A 21,550-nucleotide genomic window follows, 5' to 3' on the forward strand; every position below is an offset into this window, starting at 1 on the left:
CTCACATCCCTCAACTTGCTGGCAGTACTTTGCCTAATGCAGCCCAGGAGGCTGTTGACCTACTTTGCTGCTACAGTGAGTTGCAGACTCATGTTCGTCTTGTTATACATTGGGACACCAATGTCCTTTTCTGCAGAGCTGCCTTCCAGCCTTCAGCATGTACTGGAGCCCAGCATTATATCTCCCATGTTACAGGACTTTGCATTTCCTCTTCATGAGTTTCATGAGGTTCCTCTCTGCCCAGCCCTCCAGCCTGTTGAGGTCCCTCTGAAAAACTGCACAATCATGTGGTGTAACAGCCACTTCTCACAGCTTTTCTATCATCTGCGAATTGGCCAAGGGTGCACTTTGTCCCAGCATCCAGGTCAGTAATGAAGATATTAATCTGCATTGGCCGTAGTATCAACCCCTGGGGTACACCACCAGTTGCTGGCCTCGAACTGGACTTTGTGCCGTGAATCACAACATTCTGGGCCTGATAGTTCAGCTGGTTTTCAATACAACTCAACTCTTATCTAACCTGTACTTTGTAAACTTGTCTATGAGGACATTGTGGGAGACAATGTCAAAGGCCTTACTACAGTCAAAGTAAACAGTATCCACGGCTTTCCCCCCATCTACCAAGACAGTCGCCTTGTTTTAGAATGCTATCAAGTTGGCTGAGCACGATTTTGTGTATTTGGAAATGGTTTCCAGGATTAGTTGCTCCATTACTTTCCCAGGGATTGAGATGAGGCTGATCAGCCTGTAGTTTCCCAATCCTCTTTCTTTCCCTTTTTGAAGATAGGAGCGATGCTTGTTTTCTTCCACTTCTCAAGAATTTCTCCCATCTGCCAGCTCTGTCAGCACTCATGGATGCATCCTGTGAAGCCAAATGGATTTACATATGTCTGCTTTGTTAAAGTGCTCACTAACCTAGTCCTTGTCTGCTAAGGGTAAGCTCTTTGCTTTCTGGTCTCAGGGGCCTGGGATTTCTGAAGGCTGGTCTTCCTAGTAAAGACTGAAGCAAAGAAGGTATTGAGTACCTCAGCATTTTCTGTGTCATTTATCACTAAGTCCCCTGCTTCATTCTACATGTTTTTCATAGTCTAACTATGTTTTCCCATGTTTTCCTTAGTCTTTTACTGTTTATGTAATTGAGGATCCCTTCTTGTTGCCCTTCACATCCCTTAACAAACTCAACTCCAGGTTGGCCTAGACTTTTCTAACCCTGGTTAGAAAAGAGCAGGTGGTTAGACCAAAGAACAGTTTTATGCTCCTAGGTCATCTGCTCCTGTTTCCACCTCTTCACCTCTTGTACACATCCTTTCATGTCTGAGTTCAGATAGGAGCTTCTTGCTCATCCATGGAGACCTTCTTCCATCTTTGCTTGTTTTTTTCCCTCCATTGCTTTTCTGCCATTCATAAAGAAGGCTGGGACAGGCCAAGCCATGGTGATATGAGGAAAGACCAACAGGTGTCATGGCATGATTGCACGAATTTTGGCATGATTGCACAAATTTTGCAAATGCCAGAGACCCTTGAGGATTAATCCTCTAAGCTTTCTCCATGGGCAGAAGTCCAAAAAGTACAGTGGAAGTCTTTACACATGCACTTTGCAGCATATTACAAAAGGGAATCAGGTTCTCCTGTCAGAACAACGGGCTGTACTGACTCAAGTTGACTAAGGTGATTTGTCATGGAGTGATGGGACTCACTATTTTCTATAAATGGGTCGTTGTTCCCTTTATCCCACCCACTCAAAGCACACTGAAATCACTACTTGTTAATGCTAAAAATTACAAGGGATCATCACTGAAAAAAAGAGATAATCTCTGCTATTTTGGGGACTTTTTGTGGAGTCTGTTACCAAGGCCATGAGTAAGTGAATAACATTAAATGGAAGTTACACACAGGCTGTTGTTTGTTTAGGTTCTAGATGAAGGAAGAAATAAACTAAGACAAATTGCTTTGCTGAACTGTGTGGTGATCAAAGACTTTGTTTTACACCACTGATGAAATAAGAAGGGGAATAAAAAGAGAGGAAGGAAGCTGATGAAAGTCAGTAAGGCTACTGAAGGTTGCAGCTGGTAAGTGAAGCCACCTCTGAGGGCTGCTGTCATGGGTGGAGGAGGTGGCAGAGGGCCAAGGGCTGTTTGTGTGGTTTGATCCAAAGTGCAAAATGAAGTCAAAAGTGCTTCTTTTGATTTATTTGCTTCACTTGCAGCATCCTCATTCTCTGGGTCTCCTGTTAACAGTTGTCTCTACTGGCAGTCAAAATCACAAGCCCTGACTGCTAGTTTTCCATTCACCCTCACTCTTTGCTTTCCTTGTTTCTGCGTGAATTTGCAATACTACGATGGATCTTGTTTTCTCAGGCCAAACATGCCAACACTGCACTGTGTGTTAGCCTGGAAGAGGGGGCACACTGTGGCAACGCTCTGTCCTTGTCCTCATGGGACAAATGACCCAGAGGATGTGGGCAAGTTAATCAATTACACTCCTGCAGGGAGGCAGGAAAAGACCTGGGGGAGAACAGACCCCGTGGCTCACAAGTTGCTTTTCAGTTCATGGACTGTGATCTTGCATATTTGAAAAAATCAAATCAGGTAATCAGAGTTGGCTTCCAGCAGGCAGAACCTAAGCCAAGTGGTTGGGCTAGTGTGTGCTTGCATGGGGGGAGGTGGGAGGTTCCTAGGCCCTACGTCCCTCAGATGTCAAATCTGATACACTTCTCTCAGCAGCAGCAAAAGTAGCTAGACAGTGCATCAGGTTTGTGCAAGCAGTTTGTTTGTCCCAGTCATTGTTGTTTTATATTACCCTGGGGCCTCAGCTCTAGGTTTAGTTTCAGAAGTAGTAAAAGGAGTAATTTTGTTTGGCTTCAAGAGGCCCTCAGTATTCTAAAAGGAAGTAGGGGCTGGTGGGAGGGACAATTACTTGAGGTACCAAAATATCTGGTAGGAGGAAACAGTCAATGAAAATGCACTGCAGTCACTTGAGAATTATATCTTGGTTTTGATGTAGTGTCTCAAAATCAGAATAATTATAAGCCAGAAGGTATTTTAGATACCTTTTCTTTGCATGTTTTCTCCCCACACCTCTTTCCTCCAAAGAATGAACTGTCTTAGGAGGTCTGCAGTCTCCAGTGTGTTTTACCTGTATAATAAGCAGACAGGGACAAATTCATCTCCATCACACTCTAGTGAAGACAAGACATATGTTCTGGAAGCGAAATGTGTTTTTAACTCAAATGGGGACATGTGGGAGTTGCCCTGTCCTGGACAACAAGAGAATTTTGGCTCTGCCTTCATTTGTTTGTCACACTGGCTTCTGCAATGCAGACTGTGGAAACCGTGAGCGATTTCAGCTTTCCATTAGCTATCACCTACGACCTAGTTTAGTATTTCAGTTCTGTGCTGCTTGTTATTTTAATTTCAGGAATTAATGCCTCCCTGAAGGAACTTGATCAAAGAAGGGCTAGACAGTTATCAGAGTACTGTACGTGTTTCAGGCTTTCATGCTGGGGTTTCCAAGAGTCACTAGGATTTGAACAGGTCTTCCTGGGACATGCAATGGATAAGCCAGTGAAAACAGCCAACCCAAGAAAACAAGATCAAAACTGGTACCACATCACCTGGCTGGAGACTTTGACGATGTGATAAAGCTAGTAAGGGTCTCATCTGACCAACAGTACTGTTGGGTTAAAAAGGACAGTGAACACATTAGGGAAGGCTCTGAGAGGAATGAAAACAAGCTTAAACAGAAATCACGGCAGAACTTCTGGATGTATTCCTAGCCACAATCCAGTTCCATATCTAGTACCACATAGAACAAACAAGCTTCCACTCTCCCTACTTGAGAAACTTGAAGCAACAAGGCATCTAGGGGACAGGGTCTCCAGAAAACCATATGGTATGTGTGACCAGGCTACTTTGCATGCAGCATGACTGAGTTGTTCATCTGCCCAAGTATGCCCCTGCATGAGAAGAAGGTTCCTATGCTTTTTCTGATGCAAGCAGAGAAAAAGCTTGAGACTATCTAGGAAACACAGATAGGAATTGAGGTCTACTGTTTATATTTTTACCTGTTGATTTCATGGAGTAGTTTATCTTGTGTGATGCTTAATAAGGGGAGAGAGTGGATTCGAAGTAAGTTGGTGTACTTGCCTGTTTCACATGTCCCTAGAAAAGTAAACAGTAAACCTTTACTAGGACATCAAGGGAGCAGCCAGCGAGCCCAGGGAAGAGAGGTCTGGGCTGTCTTCCTGAGCTCTTGCTGGAGAGGGGCGACAGGCTGGGGCCACACTGACTTTTCAGTTCAGATGAGGACCATGCTTGTGAAGTGAATCTCACAATCATCATCATGTTTTTGGTCACACAGTGGAGCACTGGGATCCTCTTGGGTGACCCTAGCCCAGAAGCTGGGCTTCAGGAGGGCATTTAGCAGACTCTGACTGCTAGCAGGCATTCAGCCCATGGGGCTGAACTGTTGCTAGTATAGTGAAGACTTCCTTCTGTCCCCATGCACACTGTTTGGCTGTTAGATCCTCAGCACCAACTGCTTCATCCCACTGCTTCACTGCTCCGGTTTGTTGCACTACTGCATGGAAACAGCCAAAGCCCAGTTTATAATAATATATATATAAAATATATATTATTATATATATTTATATAGATATTTATTATTATATATTTATTATAGATTTATTATATTATTATTATAATATATATAATAATTATAATATATATAATTATATATAATATAAATCTATTGATAATAGGTTTCTTTAGACATCATAATTTTGATCATTACAAGATTTTAATCTCTACTATTTCTAAAATATGTTTAATGTCAGGCAAAACACTTTCTATATAAAATGCTGAGGTGCAGCAGGCATGTGGAGTGGCAGTATAAACATCTCCTATCAACAACAGCTCCTGCTTTGTGAGTGGGAGGACGGACTGTTTGCACCTCTCCTACCCTCAGGTCATTGGGCACCTTGGGATTGGTGTCTTCATCCGTGATATGATGTGGTCACAACTATGCACAGCTACCTGGCCTTGTTTGGATCAGTGCTGTGGGCACCTCTGATACAGATTTGAAAAGATAAAGAAAAGTGCAGACAAGAGAGATACTCCTATTCTGAGAAATTATTTATTTATTTTTTTTAACATAGTATGCAGAAGGTGTGCATTCTGGAATCCTGCACTTCTGATTTGTTTATAGCTAGAGATATGTCAATTTTTTATTTCCTGTAGTCATTTCCTCCAGTTCCCTCCAGCCTCTGGTATAAAGTGATCAAACGGTAAAGTCCAGAGATTATGATTACTCATCTCTTCACAGCCTGTTGTATCATTCCAACCATGAGACTCATCTTTCAAGCATGTTTAATGATCTTCATACTGGGCAATCTGGTGGCTTCTCAGTCACAATCTCCTGGTAAGTTCAAATCCGCAGATATTTATTTAAGAAATTGACACATTAACTAGTAATATTTCTGTGCATACTTTACCTCATGTGTTACAATATTCAACACTTTTTTTGGTGAAAAGAATCAAACAAACAGAAATTGATATCCAGCAGAGATGAAAGTGGATTTTTTAAAAAAAAAATTATGATGGAGATAAGAAGAGATTTCTACGACAGTTTTCTATTTAAAAATCAAGGTAGAACTTGGTAAGCTTGTGTCTACTGTCAAAAAGAGAAATGCTCAATTCTTTAAGCAGGGCTACTTACTAAGGCATAGGTTCTACCAGAGTATGTTGCATCTGAAAAAGACAGGCCTTCACATTGAACAAAGATGGATAAAACAGATTCCAGGTAAGGCTTCAGCACTTAGTACTCCAGAAGAACGAACAAAATGAAAATATCCAGCAATATCTTGTGCCTGAGAAAGCATCAAGGTAAAAAATACTATTAAAGAGCAAAATTAATAAAGACATTAAAGACTGGTTATTTGGCTACCTAAATATAAGAACATCTCTATTTCATGAGTTTGTGTGTACTGACATTACTTATAGCTTGCCAAAGATAAATGGATTCTTACAGAAATGAAACACAAAGCCAAACACATAGAGCACTAATGTAATTTTCACTCTTGCTAATTTATCACAAGTTCTTTGTCATTAATTTTATAAGGGGAAAGAAATGCTATAAAGTTACACCCTCATCTTATCAACCTATAAATCATCTCTCTGTTCTGTTGTGTGTACGGCAAGTACTGTTTTCAGGCAATACAGCACCAGCTGATTGTCCAGTGCTAATTGTTTCTGAGAGTCACTAGCCCTCCTGTTACAGAACATGACTCTTACCTCTCCTGAAATGGCAACACCTATAGCTGTGCTGTGCTGATGGGATGACTTTGTAGAACTGAAGTGGAAAATTACATTTGTGGTGTTTCTTTGATGCACAGTGTGGTGATGCCTAGCAATGGTTGGTGATCTGAAAAAAACCACAGTTTGGTGGGTTATTAGAATTATGCTATAAGGATCGTGCTTTGCCTCAAAATGTTTATAAAAAAACTCTCTCTTGTTGTCCCATTCCTTTTCATGAAAAAAAATTTTGTTTCCAGTCTCTGTTCTGTGCATTCAATTCAGTAGTCTTGTGCTCACGGATCTGCACTTTCGCCTACATGTGTTCCTATTAATGAAATGAAACTATTCTCATAGGTAAGTATTATTAAGGGTATCTAAAGAGTGTAGGCTCAGATCTGGGTCTTGCTCTCCAGTGGTTTCTATACATTGTGCTGCAATATGTGGAAGTTCAACATGTGGTTACTTATCAGGTTTCACCAGTGTAAGGAAATCAAAAGTGGTTTTTCTTCTTTGTTATGCTTCAATGAGGTTGCAACTGTTCCAGTACATGCATGTTCCATTCTGTTATCTTTGCAGATTGACATTCTGCCTCTCCTTTTTCTTTTTTTTTTTTTAATCTGTTCCATGACCTTCAACCTTTTTACAATGTTCCCCTTCAATAGTATTTCTTCTCAGTGACAAACTTTGAAAAGTAGCTTGGAGGTGGAATGTACTTGCTCATATTCTTGCTCATGGTTGTGCCTGCATAATTTATTGCTCAAGGAAATTTCTTTTTTTTCCCCCTGTAAAAGTAATTTCTCCACACAGCTTAGCGGTACTTTCCACTCTTCTCTGACCTGAGAAGAGCTAGGTGCCCAGCAGTGCCTGTGAGGCTAAAGTCTTGTGTGGAGCCCCTGTAGACTTGGATAATTCTCTCTGAAGCTCATGCTCCAGAGCACTGGTATGTGTCCTACCGCACTGCAACATACTGCGTACCTAGCTAGACCAGCAGACCATCCTCAGACAGGAAGTTGCTGCCCCTCTTAGCCCAGGGACTACCTCTTCATAATATTTTTGACCTTTCCATCTACTCATTATCATAATATAAAGAATAAAAAAAAAATTATTACTTTGCTCTGTTGCGTGCCTCTAGGATCATGAAGAGAAGAATGCTTTAAATAATTACAATTACTGTGGAAAAGCTGGCACATTAGCTGAGAAAGATCCGTGGTGTTACAGGAGGATTCATAAAAGTTCCATCATAAAGAAAGGGAGAGAAATGGTCCCCTTTATTCTCTTTCTCTCTTTCTCTCAATCTCTTTCTATTAACAAAAGATAGGAATGATTCTGCCTCCAGAAGTACAGGTACTTAAAAAAAAAGGAAATGAAACATCTTTTCAGTTAAAGGCAAAAGAAAGATCATCAGAAGGAAGTACCATATTTCAGATAACCTGTACAGATCTTCAGAGGAACCAAATTTATAAAACCTCACTTAGGCTGTGCATCTTTTCATGTTAAAGTGTGAATTTCACAATATATATATGCTATAATTTGAAAAGATGCGTGCAAATGTTTACTGAACACGTACATAAAATGCAACACATACCACATTCAAAAAGGCTACAAAACTCATTAAATTAGAAAGCACAATAGAAAATTGCCCTGACCAGAGCTCTCGAAGTACAGTCGTTAATATAAAAGATTGGTAAAGGCTTTTCTGTCCTACATGGCTAGTTAATTATGTTAAGACTGATTTCTTATGAAGTTCTTAAAAAGTAGAGCACAGGAAAGAATATGTATATATCACCAGATAGTTTATTACAATTTCTATTCCATTTCTATTAAATGGTCCTATTTATTTTTTAAGCATTTAATAATGTATTACCTTCCATTTTAGTACATAAATAACTGCAGTTGCTAGAGTTTATATTTAAATGTTAAAATCACAGAGTTCCAATTTATAATATGTAGGTTTTCTGCAGAAAAAGGATCTGATCCTAGAAAGATTTATATGTGTTGTTAAGTTAATGCTCTCTGAGTAATCCTGCTGAAGTCAAGTGGACTACTCAGAGTGTGCAAAGTTAAGTCCACCCATAAATCACTGCAGAATTGGAGCCAAACTGATACTCTTCTCCGTCATCCAAAAAAAAAAATGCATTGCCAAACCTAAGAGGTAGTGTGCAACTCAGAATTGCAGCCTCTAATTAGTAGCATAGAGCTATCACAGTATAACTGAAAAATCGAGAGTAATGAGTGTCGTCCAAGGATCAGAACGAATTGGTGGTTTCTGTTGCCTTCCAAACAGGCCAGTCAGATCATACTCTCCGGTTTTACTTAGTGCCTGCTCCTTATTGTGCGTTAATCCCATGTGGTCTGTCTGATTTCTTTATTATCCATCTCTAGAGCCAACCACATCTTGACTAAACCACTGCAAGCTTGAAAAGATCAAACACCCCATTAAAGGAACTTTATGGGATTCAGGGTCTTGATGCTGGTGTCCTTCTTGCACATTGGAATTAAGGAAAAACATGGCAGCCTGAAAAAGGATTTCAAGAATTGTTCTCTACAGAGAGGGAAGGATGGGTTCTTACTTTACCAAAATATTTACTATCTTGGTCTTTTATTTCTCTGCTGGCAATGCCAGGGTTGTGAGATACAGAGTCACAGATTCGAGGAGCTTCCCAAGCACGCATCATCTATGTGAAAGACAAATTCAATCAAAATACTGGCATGACAGTTTTTTTCAGTTGCATACAAGAAATTTGTATGGGTAAATTTGTGCTCTCTCTCACAATTTATCAACCAGTGCTATCTGTGTTAATTCCACCAATTTCCCTATAAAAATAGTTTTTTAAAAAAGAAAAAAGTTATTTATGCTGCCCAGCTCTATGGTACTGAGCAATCTGAGTCCAGTCTTATAGGTAAACCCAACCTGCACCATTTGTTTAATACTAGAAGTCAATGCAAACAGATCTTTCACATCCTGGGCCAACTGCTGCAACCTCACAGCTGGAGAGCAATGGGATAAATGCTGGGTGTTGAGTTCACCCTCCAAATAATGGAAAAATCACTGCTATGTTTTTCAATGGGACTGCCCAGGTGCCCAAGTTCAATTGAGTGTTTTGAGCTGGCACTCTTCCTCTGGTAAAGGTCTTGGCACAGCCTGGATTAGTTGTCTACACCCAATATAGAACTCTCAGGATAGGATACCCACTCTTGTTATGTCCTGCTGTCGAGACTGTTTGCCTCTCTGCTTAACACGTATCCTCTTTGAAATCTTTTTGTCAAGCTCTGGAAGATGCGCATGCACAGCTCTCTGCAGAGATGCTAAGCCACCTTCTGAGAATAAACTGAGGAATTTCCTTCATGTTTGACTTAAAAATCAATTCAAAAAGAATGTCCTACAAATGGCATTTTGCCAACTGTCATTGTGCCAAACTATTGTCCACACAGAAACAGCATTGTAACTTAATTTTGAAATTTATTATCCTTGAAAATATGTGATTAAGACAGCAAGTACTCTTCCTGTTTTTATTTTCGTAATTGAAGCATGGACATTAGCAGTTCTTTCTCAAAGCAAAAATATCTGCAATCAGTCTAATTATCAAAAAGTGGAAAATACATATTTTGTTGCTTCTAAAGGGAATTGAAAGGATTCATTCTATACCCATAAAAATGACATCAGGACAGTACAGTATTCTCCATTCACTAGCATTTATATTCTTTTTTATAAATTTAATTTTTTTTAAAGATGTAGAACATGTAATTATGCACTCAAATATGCATTAAATATACATTTAACTATCTTTATAGAAAATCAAAGTCCAAATAGTCATATGGATTTCCGTTACACTAAGCATAATAGACTGCACAGCACAACCATGTGAGAATTTAGTCCATAAAAATTAAAATGTTTTAGTGCAATTGCAGACCAAGGATCCACTGTTAGGCACTTTGCCATCATGTTTCTTAGTGGCTTTAGTTAAAGACAAGATCACCTCTTAGACCTGCTGAGGGATCTTACAAAGGGCTTCAGGAGTTAGGAAACAAGGGCTAGGTAGTCTCCTGTAACAGAGGTAGAACTGCCTGGATAAATTTCTTTTTATGATAGCTTTTGAGGTTTTGAAGTTATGATTTTACTTCACTGTGTAATAGTACTGACTTCTCTATTCTTCAGAAAAACACATGAGATTTTCAGTTTTGGAAAAGAATACAGAACAAGCCTGTAGGCGTCAGTTAGGAGATGGAGGAGTTAGTTTCAAGTCCTTCTCTGGAGTAAGAGCAGAATCTTTTTTACCAGAGCCCCATGAATCACATAAGAGGGACCTGCAGCTACATCTACCCAGTGTCTCTTGAATTATTTTGACAAAACAACATGCTACAACACAATTACATCTATGCAAAAGTGTTTTGATTATCTCTAATTACAGAAGTAATGAAACGCCTACAAGCTGAGATACAGGCATGAAAATAGGCAAAAAAGCTACTTCAACCCACATGCCTTTCTCACGTTCTTAGCGTTGATTATGGAGCAAAAGATAGCAACCATGAGAATAGTTAGGTCTGATTCCCATGAACATTCAGGATTTCTGTTTGTGATAAAAAGCTCATAAGAAATTTTTTAAAATTTTTCCATTCTAAACCCCTTCAGAAGTCCAGAGTTCCATAAAATGTAGAGGGCAATCAAAGCTAAAATCCTCTATTGTCCTGCTAGACAGGAATATTCCAGCAGAAGTTTTTAGTGGTAGAGACTTCATGTCTGGAAACAGCAATCTGCAAATTTTATCCTCAAGTGGTTTCTTGCTGATATTCAAGATACATTTTCTTCCTCTTTGTTCATTCAAGTAAATATAATTTCACATCTTACAGAACGAAAAATAAATAATTTGTCCTTCTCCTTGATATAGAATGGATTTTTAATCCTTCTGCTTTCTTAAATTTTGCATCTTTCAATGTCAGCTTTATCTTCAATGTCTGGTTGTGGAATCATGACGGACGGAGAATTAAAATACCTTTGTCCCTAGTAAGAGTTATAACAAGGAGGAGGTCAGAAGGGGAAATAAAATCTGCATGCAGTCAGAGGACATTAAATTATATTTCTTGTCTGTGAGGTGGAATTGACCAGAACTGCATAGATCAAATATGCAGTACACCTAATTGTGCCCATCTACTCTGAGTTCCTATGGGTCTTGGCCTGATCTTAACCTGTGGTGTCAGTCCCTTGTTTCTTACAGTAAACTTTTGACAGTTTACACACAGGGTCCATGTGGCATTACTTCCCAAATAGTTTTCATAAGCAGGAAAACCTTAGCAGGTATTATGGGGGAGAGCTGGCCTCATGGTATAAGCCCTATGCACTGCATACACAACCAGTCTGTGTCTTTTGGTCCAGGGACAGTGCCGTGCTCTCTGGTGTTGCTGTGCATGCTTTCTTTTTGCTATTTTGACATTCCAATTTCAACCTCTCTAAGTTATTTTACTCTGTTTCCTTGCATTTTAGATATTCTTACGTCTTCTTATTTTATGATCACCTGAGTCTATTGCATACATATCTTTGAAATACTGATTGCCTACCAATGTCAAGGGATGTTTTTCATACTTACTGCTGAAATTATATTCTCTGTCAATGTCCTGGGCAGGTGGGAGAGATGCCATCAACACCACAATAATCAATTTCAATAATGAGAAGATGCAGGTCACATGGACAGCAACAGAACTATTTCCCGGCAAGAATGTGTCGTTTTCTTATACGTAAGTATTGACAATGCCTATTCTTCTCTTCTTAAAGGATTTACTTTGGGAGGCTGAAATATCTAAGTCTATTTGAGTCTTCTGTGAACTGTACCTGAAAATGCTTTTAACATTTGTTAATCATCTAGCATGAAACCTGTTTATATTCACAAGCTGCTACAGAACTGTGCAAATCAGAAAACCTGCTGAACAGTCAGTCACAACAAACATTATATGAAAGATTTGTCCCTTTTCTGTCGTTGTGCCAAAGCTTAATGTTAATTACACCATTGAAAGACCTTTTTTCACATGAGTGTATATTTTCCTTATTAACTGATGTCATTAATGACTAACAGATATTTAATGTTTTGGTTAAGGACAGTCATAGCACTTGATCTTCCCTTTTCTCTCTGACTGGTATACGTAAAAGAACTTTTAGCAGTACAATCTTGGAAAGAGGTTCATGAAAACATCTGTTTAAGCAAGTCATTCTCTTATTAGAAAACACCAGCACCATGAAGGAAACTTGATAATTTCAGACTGTGTCAAAAACCCAGGGCTGGAAAGTCGATGAGGTTTGGGTAATAAATTCCCTCACACCACTATGAAATGTGCCACTTCAAGAAATTCCATACATATGGTAAGATCAATTGAAAAAGAAAAAGAAAAAAAAAAAAAGAAAGAAAGGAATGAACTTGTGTTAACAGGTAAGAGTGTTCCATTCACCACTATTATTTCATTTATAGATTTGATGAAGGCAAGAGCAAAGTTTGGAAGCCATGTCCCACCTATTTATTGGATCATGATTATAATTCTGGATGTCTCTTTAAGACAGAAGGACCCACCCTTGCCGTCTCTATCAGGAACAGCAATGGAAGTGAAGAGCTTTTTTCTAAAACACTAAAATCTGATTTTTATAGTAAGTACATAAAATCACAGCTACTTTGATAGGCCTAGAGAGTTCACTGATTCTTTAGTTGTTCTTTACTTTGAGAAGAAATCAGTTATATTGGTCTATAAAATGTTATTAGTATGTGTGCCAGAACCAAACTATAGTTATTTCATGTTGATTTTCATCCCTTGCTGTCATCAGTTGTTGCCCTGGCCTGTGTGCAGCTGCAGCTAAGTGAGATTACATGGGGCAGCCAGATTTGTCTCAAAACACAGTTTCAAAATCAGAATGAAAATGCTAAAGTATGTGGACGTGCTTAGTCTAGTGCAGGCCTGCTCAGTATCCACATCAGGAAAACAAATAAAAGTTGGTAATTTCTCATCTTAGTGTTGGCTGTGTGATCTTTCTTGTATTTTTAACCTTCTATTTTTTGCAATCTTCCATGGGATGTGAGGCAGCAAACTGCTTATCCAAGAGGCTGTCATAAAACCATCATTGGATGTCAATAGAAATTAGTTGAGTGGCTCTGGTACAGTCTGATAGTGTGAAAGAGACATCCTCCTACTAGTAAAGTGACAATATTCCTGTTTTATTAAATCCCTTTTGCCCCCAAATACATATTTCACATCTAGTGTGAGATTAGTTTATTAAAATCTTCTGGAATTGCACATAGTTTCAGCATTTAAAGTTGAAGGATTTTTTTCTCATAAAAATCACACAGAAATCATAAAACGTGGAATTTTCTGAATATATATATATATTCCAAATACATTATTAGCATTTATTAATAATGTTTTAGCAAAGGGGATTAAACAACAACCTGTCAAGGTATCAAACTTTGAGAACACTTTTGTATCTCATAGTTTTACCAATATCTGGTAAATTATGGAAATCTGCAGTCTGATCCTTGCATTTTGGCTATTAAACACTCACAGATAGTAAAATGAATTTCAAAAGAGTTAGGTAACAAAGCATAAGTATCAAGGATCAGATTTAAATCTTTAAGTTAGGAAAGTGGAATTTTCATAATACAAGCCATACATTTCATGATAAGACAACTAGAAAGATTGAGAAAGCAGGGAACACTCTTCTCAGCCTTTTATCTCCCACTGAAGACTAACCAGCTACATAGATCAAACCATGGTGTGCTCTTCAGACTATCTGAAAGCAATGAGGGGTAGATTCAGTTGTGCATGGGTAGGCACCCAGTGCCTTTTTCAGATACCCCATCATATCCCACATAGCCTCCAGCAGCTGCACAACTGTATCTTGTAGGTTTTATGGGACTGAATTTGTCAGTCCCTTTCCAATGAAGAAGCCTCTTTCCATTGTGGGGAGTGTGGGGAGAGTAGAGCCCTTCCTTAATTACTTGCAATAGTTTTCTGACATGAAATAGTATCTACTTTTGAATGTAGCACTTCGAATGGTGAGCAGTGTCATGGTGTCAAGCTCAATTTTGATGTTTAACAGGGAGGTCAGCTACAGAAGTGTGTCCTTCAAGAAGCAAGGCCACTTTCTTCACTTATTACTCTGAGAAACATTGAGATAAGGAAGAAATAACAACAATTTTAACTGCAAAGTACTCCTTTTTAAGAGACTATAGCATAATTTGTTGCTTTTCTTCTTAGTAAAGCCAAATCGACCAGTAAATGTGACCTTCTTCTGGAAAGCAGACACTGTTACTGTAAGCTGTAATAAACCAGAGAGAGCTGTGAAGTGCTTGATTCTTGAGCTTCAATACAAAAGCAAGTTTGACAAAGACTGGCAAGTGAGTTGACATGCCATTTTTTATCAACATTGGAAGGAGCTGGAAGTAACATTTCCATATAATGTAAAATAGGGTTGTTTTCAAATTCAAATTGTTCTCCCTTCCTATAACTTCATATTCATCTGGTAGCAGAAAACAGATTTTTAGGACTGTGGATCCCTGTCATGCCAGAAACCATTTACTTTTTGAGTTATATCTAGTTGCCATGCAAAGAGCTGAGGAAAATCTAATGGAAAGGTCATATATTCAGAACAGAGGAGTTTTGGAAAACAAAAGCAGAAAGCAGAGTAGTTGAGAGAGAAAAAAGAAGAAAAAAGGTGAAATAGAATGAAAGAAAAAAGATGACATGGGATTTTTATTTATTCTAAACTTAGCTGTTAAGTATTTCTGAATATTATTTCATTGATTTAAACCTTTCGAGTCTCAAATATAACTTGTAATAATTATTTTGTGGCTCGAGGTGTCTTTTCATATTGTAAATATACAACTGTAACATGGTGTATTTTGTAATTATTGTTGTGACCTTCACTCAATATCAATGAGGAATAGCTATGAATAGTGAAGAGCCAGTCAAGAAACAGAATTGAAACTTCTTGAAATTCAGAGAAGTTACAATTCAGTTCTGAGTTTTTAGGTTGGCTTATCCCTTAATCCTAATTGTGACCATGACAGAGTATGGCATTCTGAAGCACTGTCTTGAACACCAGAATTAACAATGATATACCTCTTTCTCAGTCCAGAACTTCTAAGTGTTGCAGTGTTGGAGACCAAGGCTTTGATCCAAGGAAATGCTATTCTTTTCGGGTCAGACTGAAGAGGCTAGTACCCTACTGCAATGTAGTTAATTACAGCAGTGACTGGGAAGCAGAAACATTTTGGAGGAATGGCAAATTATTAGGTAACAACAACATTCGTGTATTGTCTAAGTGCAAACGGGGAAGGGGTGACTGCAAAAGAGGCTGGGAACATGCAGCAAATTAATGTTGTGGTGTTGTGTTCCACCTTCTGTTATCAAAGAAAGTTCACGTGGATGTATAATTGTCCACGTTTAACTCCTGTTCACTTTGTTCCTGATGACACATAACACTATCAATTTATCCCATAATCAGCAAAGTTAAGAGTGTCCTTATTATTTGTGTTACAATATCTCTAGGATCCACCAATGACAGCTGTGTGATGTGTGTGTGTGTGTAGTGGTGGGGGTGAGGGTAGAGGGGTAGGAGGGTGACATATATGATAGATGGACATCAACCTTGAGCCTTAAGAAAGTCTTTGATACCCCATTTTTGAAGGTAGTTTATTTTGAAAATACATCCAGCTGAACTACAGGACTAGAGGTTACAGCAGTCTGATGCTTATATGTGCTGGATTGATCAAAACAGGGAGGGTGGGGGAAAAGAGATGAAATGGAAACAAAGTCAGTATCAGCACTGTTTTCCCACCAGGCAGACACATTTAACTGAGTGCGATTGACTTTGACTAGATCTTTGATGGAAACAATATTTCTACGGGTTATCAAAATTAAAAAAAAACAAAACTAAAACCAAACAGATTTGCTGTAGTAAAGAAAAGACTGTACACCATCCCAACACATTCGTATCATATCAACTAAGCACACAATGCCACTCACTAGTCTTTATCAGAACTACGAGACACCCAGGTGTCCAGTGTACCCAGATCCGAGTTCTCTAAAATGCAATGAGCTATTAGCTCACCTGAAAAAAAATCGATATACAAAAAGCTGGGATGAAACCCTGGAACATAGCTATTTGTAGCCTGTGCACTAGTAGTAGCCACAGTGCTGACCTCCAGAGAAGCCTCTTCCAGCATGCAAATTGTGAACCTGCAAGCATATCCTCAGGTGTGACTGACAAATGCTCTAAAGAAAACACAGAGGACAATGTCTCCCTGTGCACCACTGAGAGGTGAGCAGATAACAGCCCTGTCTGGACCATTTGACCAGAGGCTTCCAGCAGGTAACTGCAAGGAAGGAAAGCACAGAGGAGACAGATTACTGGTTCAGTTGCCCTGGGTGCCCCTGGATCAGAAGTGACATTGGTACAGCCCCTTCACTGTGGCAAGCACTTCACTTCAGGACTTCAATGAGTTGTTATTGACCCCATATCTAACATCAGAGGAAGCCATGAACAAAGCTGTGCTCAAGAAATTTCATAAATTCTGAATATCTTACTTGGGGATCACAACTTTTCTTGTGGCTTTCTGGCAAGCTGAACAAAGCAGGCAGGTGGAACAGGCTGGACATTTGCTCCTGTGTGAAAAATCATTTAGTTTTGTCCTGGGCTGAGAGACACAGGACTAACTTTTCTTCTAATGCTGGGGAAAATTGCACTTTTAGAAGACTCTAGCGTCTGAATTCATGAAAATATTGACTTTAAAGCCAGCTAGGCTCTGTGGGATTCAAGGTCTCAGTGTTTTTGAGCCTTGCCAGGTGCAGGGACAAGGAGGAGCAAGGCCTGGGCATTTGACCCAAGCTGGCCAACAGGATTATTTCATACCATGAATGTCACATTCAATATAAATTAGAAGTTTGCTGCATAGCTCGCTCTCTCCCTTGATGGCGGCGGTCCAGACAAGTCTGTGCCCCGGTGCCAGACCCCTGAGGCCTTCCCTTCCTCCTGAAGCCATTGCACTGGCAGTGTCCCACACTTGCTGTCCACTGCTGGGACTGCACAGCTTCCTGCTGATATGACTAGCTGAGTATAATTCCTGTATATCTTATATCAGTATCGGGATTAATACTGGTTCTTTAGTTAATTATTATTAGTTAATTAATAATTATATATATTATAATTTTTATAATAATAATATATAATAATTAGTTAAATATTGCTAATTATTTAGCCTTAGTCTATTAAATCTATTTATATTTCAACCCTTGTGTTTCTTTGTGTTCCCTGATTCCACTTTCCAGGTGGGGAGGGGTCATCGGGTGATAGAATAATTGTCTAACGACAATAGATTGTTATGGGTTCTCTCAAACCATAACAAGTTTTTATAGTACTTATGTGGAAACCAGAAGCCCAATAGTAGTAGGAAGAGTTTTCAGGTGGCATTACAAAAGCTTCAGGAAGAACGCTGAGAATGTGGAAAAATGCACAAATGCATTCGTTTTATATACCTGCGTGTTAGATGATATCCTGCCACTAGTTACTTTCTGGGTATCAGCACTTGTGGTTTGCTGGCTTTTTGTTTGCTGAGATGGGGGAGATGTTGTTTGTTTGTTTGTTTGCTCCATCTTGGGAAATAAGATATTTAGGCTACTTGTAAAGTTGCACGTGCAGCTTTGGTGTTTGTAGGTAGGTATATGCAATATAGATCTTAGCACAAAGTTGCTGTATCACTGTCAATGCAATGACAATGAAGATGAGAAGAAATATTCGATTCATTCATGACACCTCTACTCTTTGCCTGTAAGCCTGCTCCTTTGTCCTGTACCAGGTCAATTTAGAGAAATAAAAGTTCTTAAAAAGTTTTGGTGTTTTTTTGGTTTTTTGTTTTTTTTTTGTTTGTTTGTTTTGTTTTTTGTTTTTTGTTTTTTAAAGAAAAGTCAGCGTTCTAATGTGATTAAGAATATTTACTGTTAAAGCAAAAAATATTTTTTTCACATACTTTTTTGTGGTTATTCCTAGATTCATGTGATGATGATACAAAATCTCACTCAAACACAGTAATAGTTTTAAGTTGTTTGCTGGCAGTACTTCTAATGATGCTTATCCTCTCGATTCTTCTGTGTAAATGGCAGAGGTAAATATAGTTTTATTGGTTATTACTAAATAATCGTCATGAAAATAGAGCCATCATTCAGGAAGAAGTCTCTTAGCACTCATAATTCTTATCTCATGGGTGAAGTCATCATGAAGATGTAGAAGTCAGTAGCTTAATTACTGTTTGTGTAATAATGCATCCTGGCTTTACAAACACCAAAGCCTTTCATTTTCAAAACCAGAAAAATTCTGGTAAAAGACAAAGTTTCAGGGTAAAATTCTGTCTCTTCCACTTAATTTCTTCTTATTCTTTTCAGAAAACTAGTTAAATCCTGCGAAATCAATTATTTTGGATATTTCTTCTGAACTGATAATCTTTTGTGCAACTTTGATTAGACTCAATTTCTGTTTGCAGTAGGCTGAAGTAAGCTTGAAATAACAAGTGAAATAACACTATATCAATATTTGGATTTGCAGTTGAATGACTCTGTTCATGTTTAGAATCCACAATTTAAAAAAAAAACACCAAAAAACCAAACACAAACCATCAAATACCAACTGAAACCTGCAAAGGCCCCAAATTTGGGGCTTTTCGTGGAAAAAAAAAAAAAGCCAAAAAATGCAGTATTTTTAGAGCTGAAAGTATATGGGACTCTGATAATGTTTTTAGAGCATAAACTGCAATTTTTATCCTATACTGCTAAGTTTCAAGTTTACGTTTGTGTTTACTAAGTCAGCCAATAGAGCTGGCTGCTGCACCATCTTCCCTGTCTAGGGGAATGTGGCCAGGGAATGTAAAGCTCTGACTACTGTATGGAGCAGAATGGCATTTGCTGACTAGCTGGAAGTTTGTATAGATTTTGCTTGGATAGGATTGGTTGAAAATCCAGCAGAAAAATCACTCTTATCCTGGTAGCGTTATCATATTGTTATAGCTGCTTTTTGCCTTTAGAACACATTTAAAAGTAATCAAGCCTAGAGTACTGACATGTAAAATATATTCATGGCTACAGAACTGTGCTGAAGTAGATTTTTGTATGAATGAGTACACTATAACAAAACATCCATTTGTATTTTTCTTTCCTCTCTGCAGGCTTCAGAAGTCAGTCATGCCTCCTGTACCAGATCCAAAATACATATTTGCTGATCTCTTCAATGATCATAATGGAAACTTTCAGGTAAACGTTCCCTTCCTACCAAGGCTGCAAACTCTAAAGTGTTGAGAATAATTTGAGAGTAGCTACTGATACTTGCTCTACACAGACATTACCACAAGCGCTCTCTGACCCAAGAGAAAAGCTCTTACCCTCGTGCAACACCACCAGGAGGATCCACAGGGCAAATACCAGAGCTCATACAATCAGTCTAGTGCTGCTTTGGCACTGTGAAAAGACACTTGCTATAGAAAGAGAAAATGCTGGAGAAGAACTTAAGGGTGTCCAGCTGCACAATATCCAGTAAGATGCCATTGTGTTGTTTGCATCCATTACTGTACACGATAGTTCAGGGAGCTTGCTTCAACCTGACCTTACCCTTGATGTTTGTGAAGTGCTGTGAGACTTAGTGCTGAGCCAGTGATAGCACTCATGCCTTTGGAGGCATCAGTCACAGTAGAAAGCACCTTGTCTTAGCCACAGAGGTATATGGTCGCTAAACTTTTAGACATGAAATGGCTGTGAAATGGATAGACCACAGTTTTTGCTTTTGTTTTCTTACTGCTTCTTGAGTTCATGACATCACACATGAGGTGTATTTTTCTGTATTAGTTAGGCTGGCTTTATCTTAATTACTACTAAGTTTCCTCTGAGTGGAGACAGGTCATATATTTACATTTTCAAATCCAATGAAAATATCAAAGAGTAGTAATAATGTTTCAGTGACAATCTGAAATCTATCTATATACAAAATAGCTTTACACTGAAGAAGAAAGATATAAATGCAAATGAATACTGAAGCTTTAATACAGAAATGCTACATTTTATAAATCTCCATGTAAAATCAGTCTCAATTTAGATCAAGTCAGTGCTTCGGTTAAAGAATGCATGAATCTGTCAAAGAGGGAACACCGGCTATTTTATACATCCAAGGTTTTCTAAAGGCCCTGATTAAATACAAAGATGTATATAATGTGGTCTCGATAATCAGTAGGAGTTTGTATGCATTTGTGGAATCCTGTCTGCTTTCCTGCCATCCTGCCTTTCTTCCATCCTGCTATCTTATGTCCTGCTTGTCTATATTGCTTCCATTTCATCTTTGTTGTGGCTTATCCTGGAAAGATGCCATTACTAAAGGAAAATCAGTGTCTCTACAGCCAGGTTTGTTTTGATTGACGTCTCAGTCCCTGCCAATATCAACATTTTCATTTTCCTAGGAATGGATAGACAAAACTGATCATGCAGTGGTACAAACCAAACTAGAATATGAAGAGCCAGAGTGCATCATTGAGGCAGAAAGCCAGCAAGAAGATGAGAAGAATAGTGACAAACAGGGGCCTCAAGAAAAGATCTTCAGTTTTTCAAGAGCAGCGGAAAATAATGACCCCAAAGCAGCTCAGATTGCCTGCTTGATGCCAACATCCAACACTATAGCTTCTTTTGCTGGCTTCCAGATTTTAATGAATGATGACATGTATGTGATGTTATAAAATCTGCATAATTACATAAAAAAATCCTGATGAGTTTAGAGGAGTGGCTGAATAGAAAAGTTTGTCATGAGTAGACTCACATCAAGGAAGACACTAGGCTGTGTTAACTGATTTCAGATCTGTTCTTTCCCAGCACAGATGACTTGGGCAGACTCAGTGTTTGAAATAACCACCTGATAATTAATAGAGTTAGGATTTGTTGCTCTGATTGGGGTTTATCTCTAAGACTAAACTGAGCCTCCTTTTCCTGCTATGGACAGGAGAGAATAAGAGCTTCTCCATGAAATACATGTTCACAGAGCTGAGACTCAGTCCTTGCCCTTATGGAGTATGTAGAGGGGTGAAAACTACACTGCTATTCTTCCCAAATGAAGAGAGAAAATAAAGGGATTTTTCTGCTTATGATCTTTGTCTCACAAAGACCAGGCCATATACTCCTCATTTTCACAGTGATAGGATACTGTTTTGCAATCCCTCTTTAAAAGAGTCGAAGATTTGCTTTTGTAAGTTGCTTCTCCC

General features: G+C 38.7%; 1 protein-coding gene across 1 annotated transcript; it reads left to right on the forward strand.

Annotated features, from left to right (window-relative positions):
• Nucleotides 1-874: 874 nt before the first annotated feature.
• CRLF2 (cytokine receptor like factor 2) lies at nt 875-21,031 on the forward strand. The gene is given in 9 exon segments (XM_074156925.1): nt 875-935; nt 5,323-5,418; nt 11,912-12,023; nt 12,749-12,921; nt 14,523-14,662; nt 15,398-15,560; nt 18,313-18,427; nt 19,481-19,565; nt 20,759-21,031. Coding segments are annotated over 9 exon segments (1,218 nt in total).
• Nucleotides 21,032-21,550: the final 519 nt, after the last annotated feature.

Source organism: Numenius arquata, chromosome 1 (assembly GCF_964106895.1).
Source record: "Numenius arquata chromosome 1, bNumArq3.hap1.1, whole genome shotgun sequence".
Lineage (NCBI taxonomy): Eukaryota > Metazoa > Chordata > Aves > Charadriiformes > Scolopacidae > Numenius > Numenius arquata.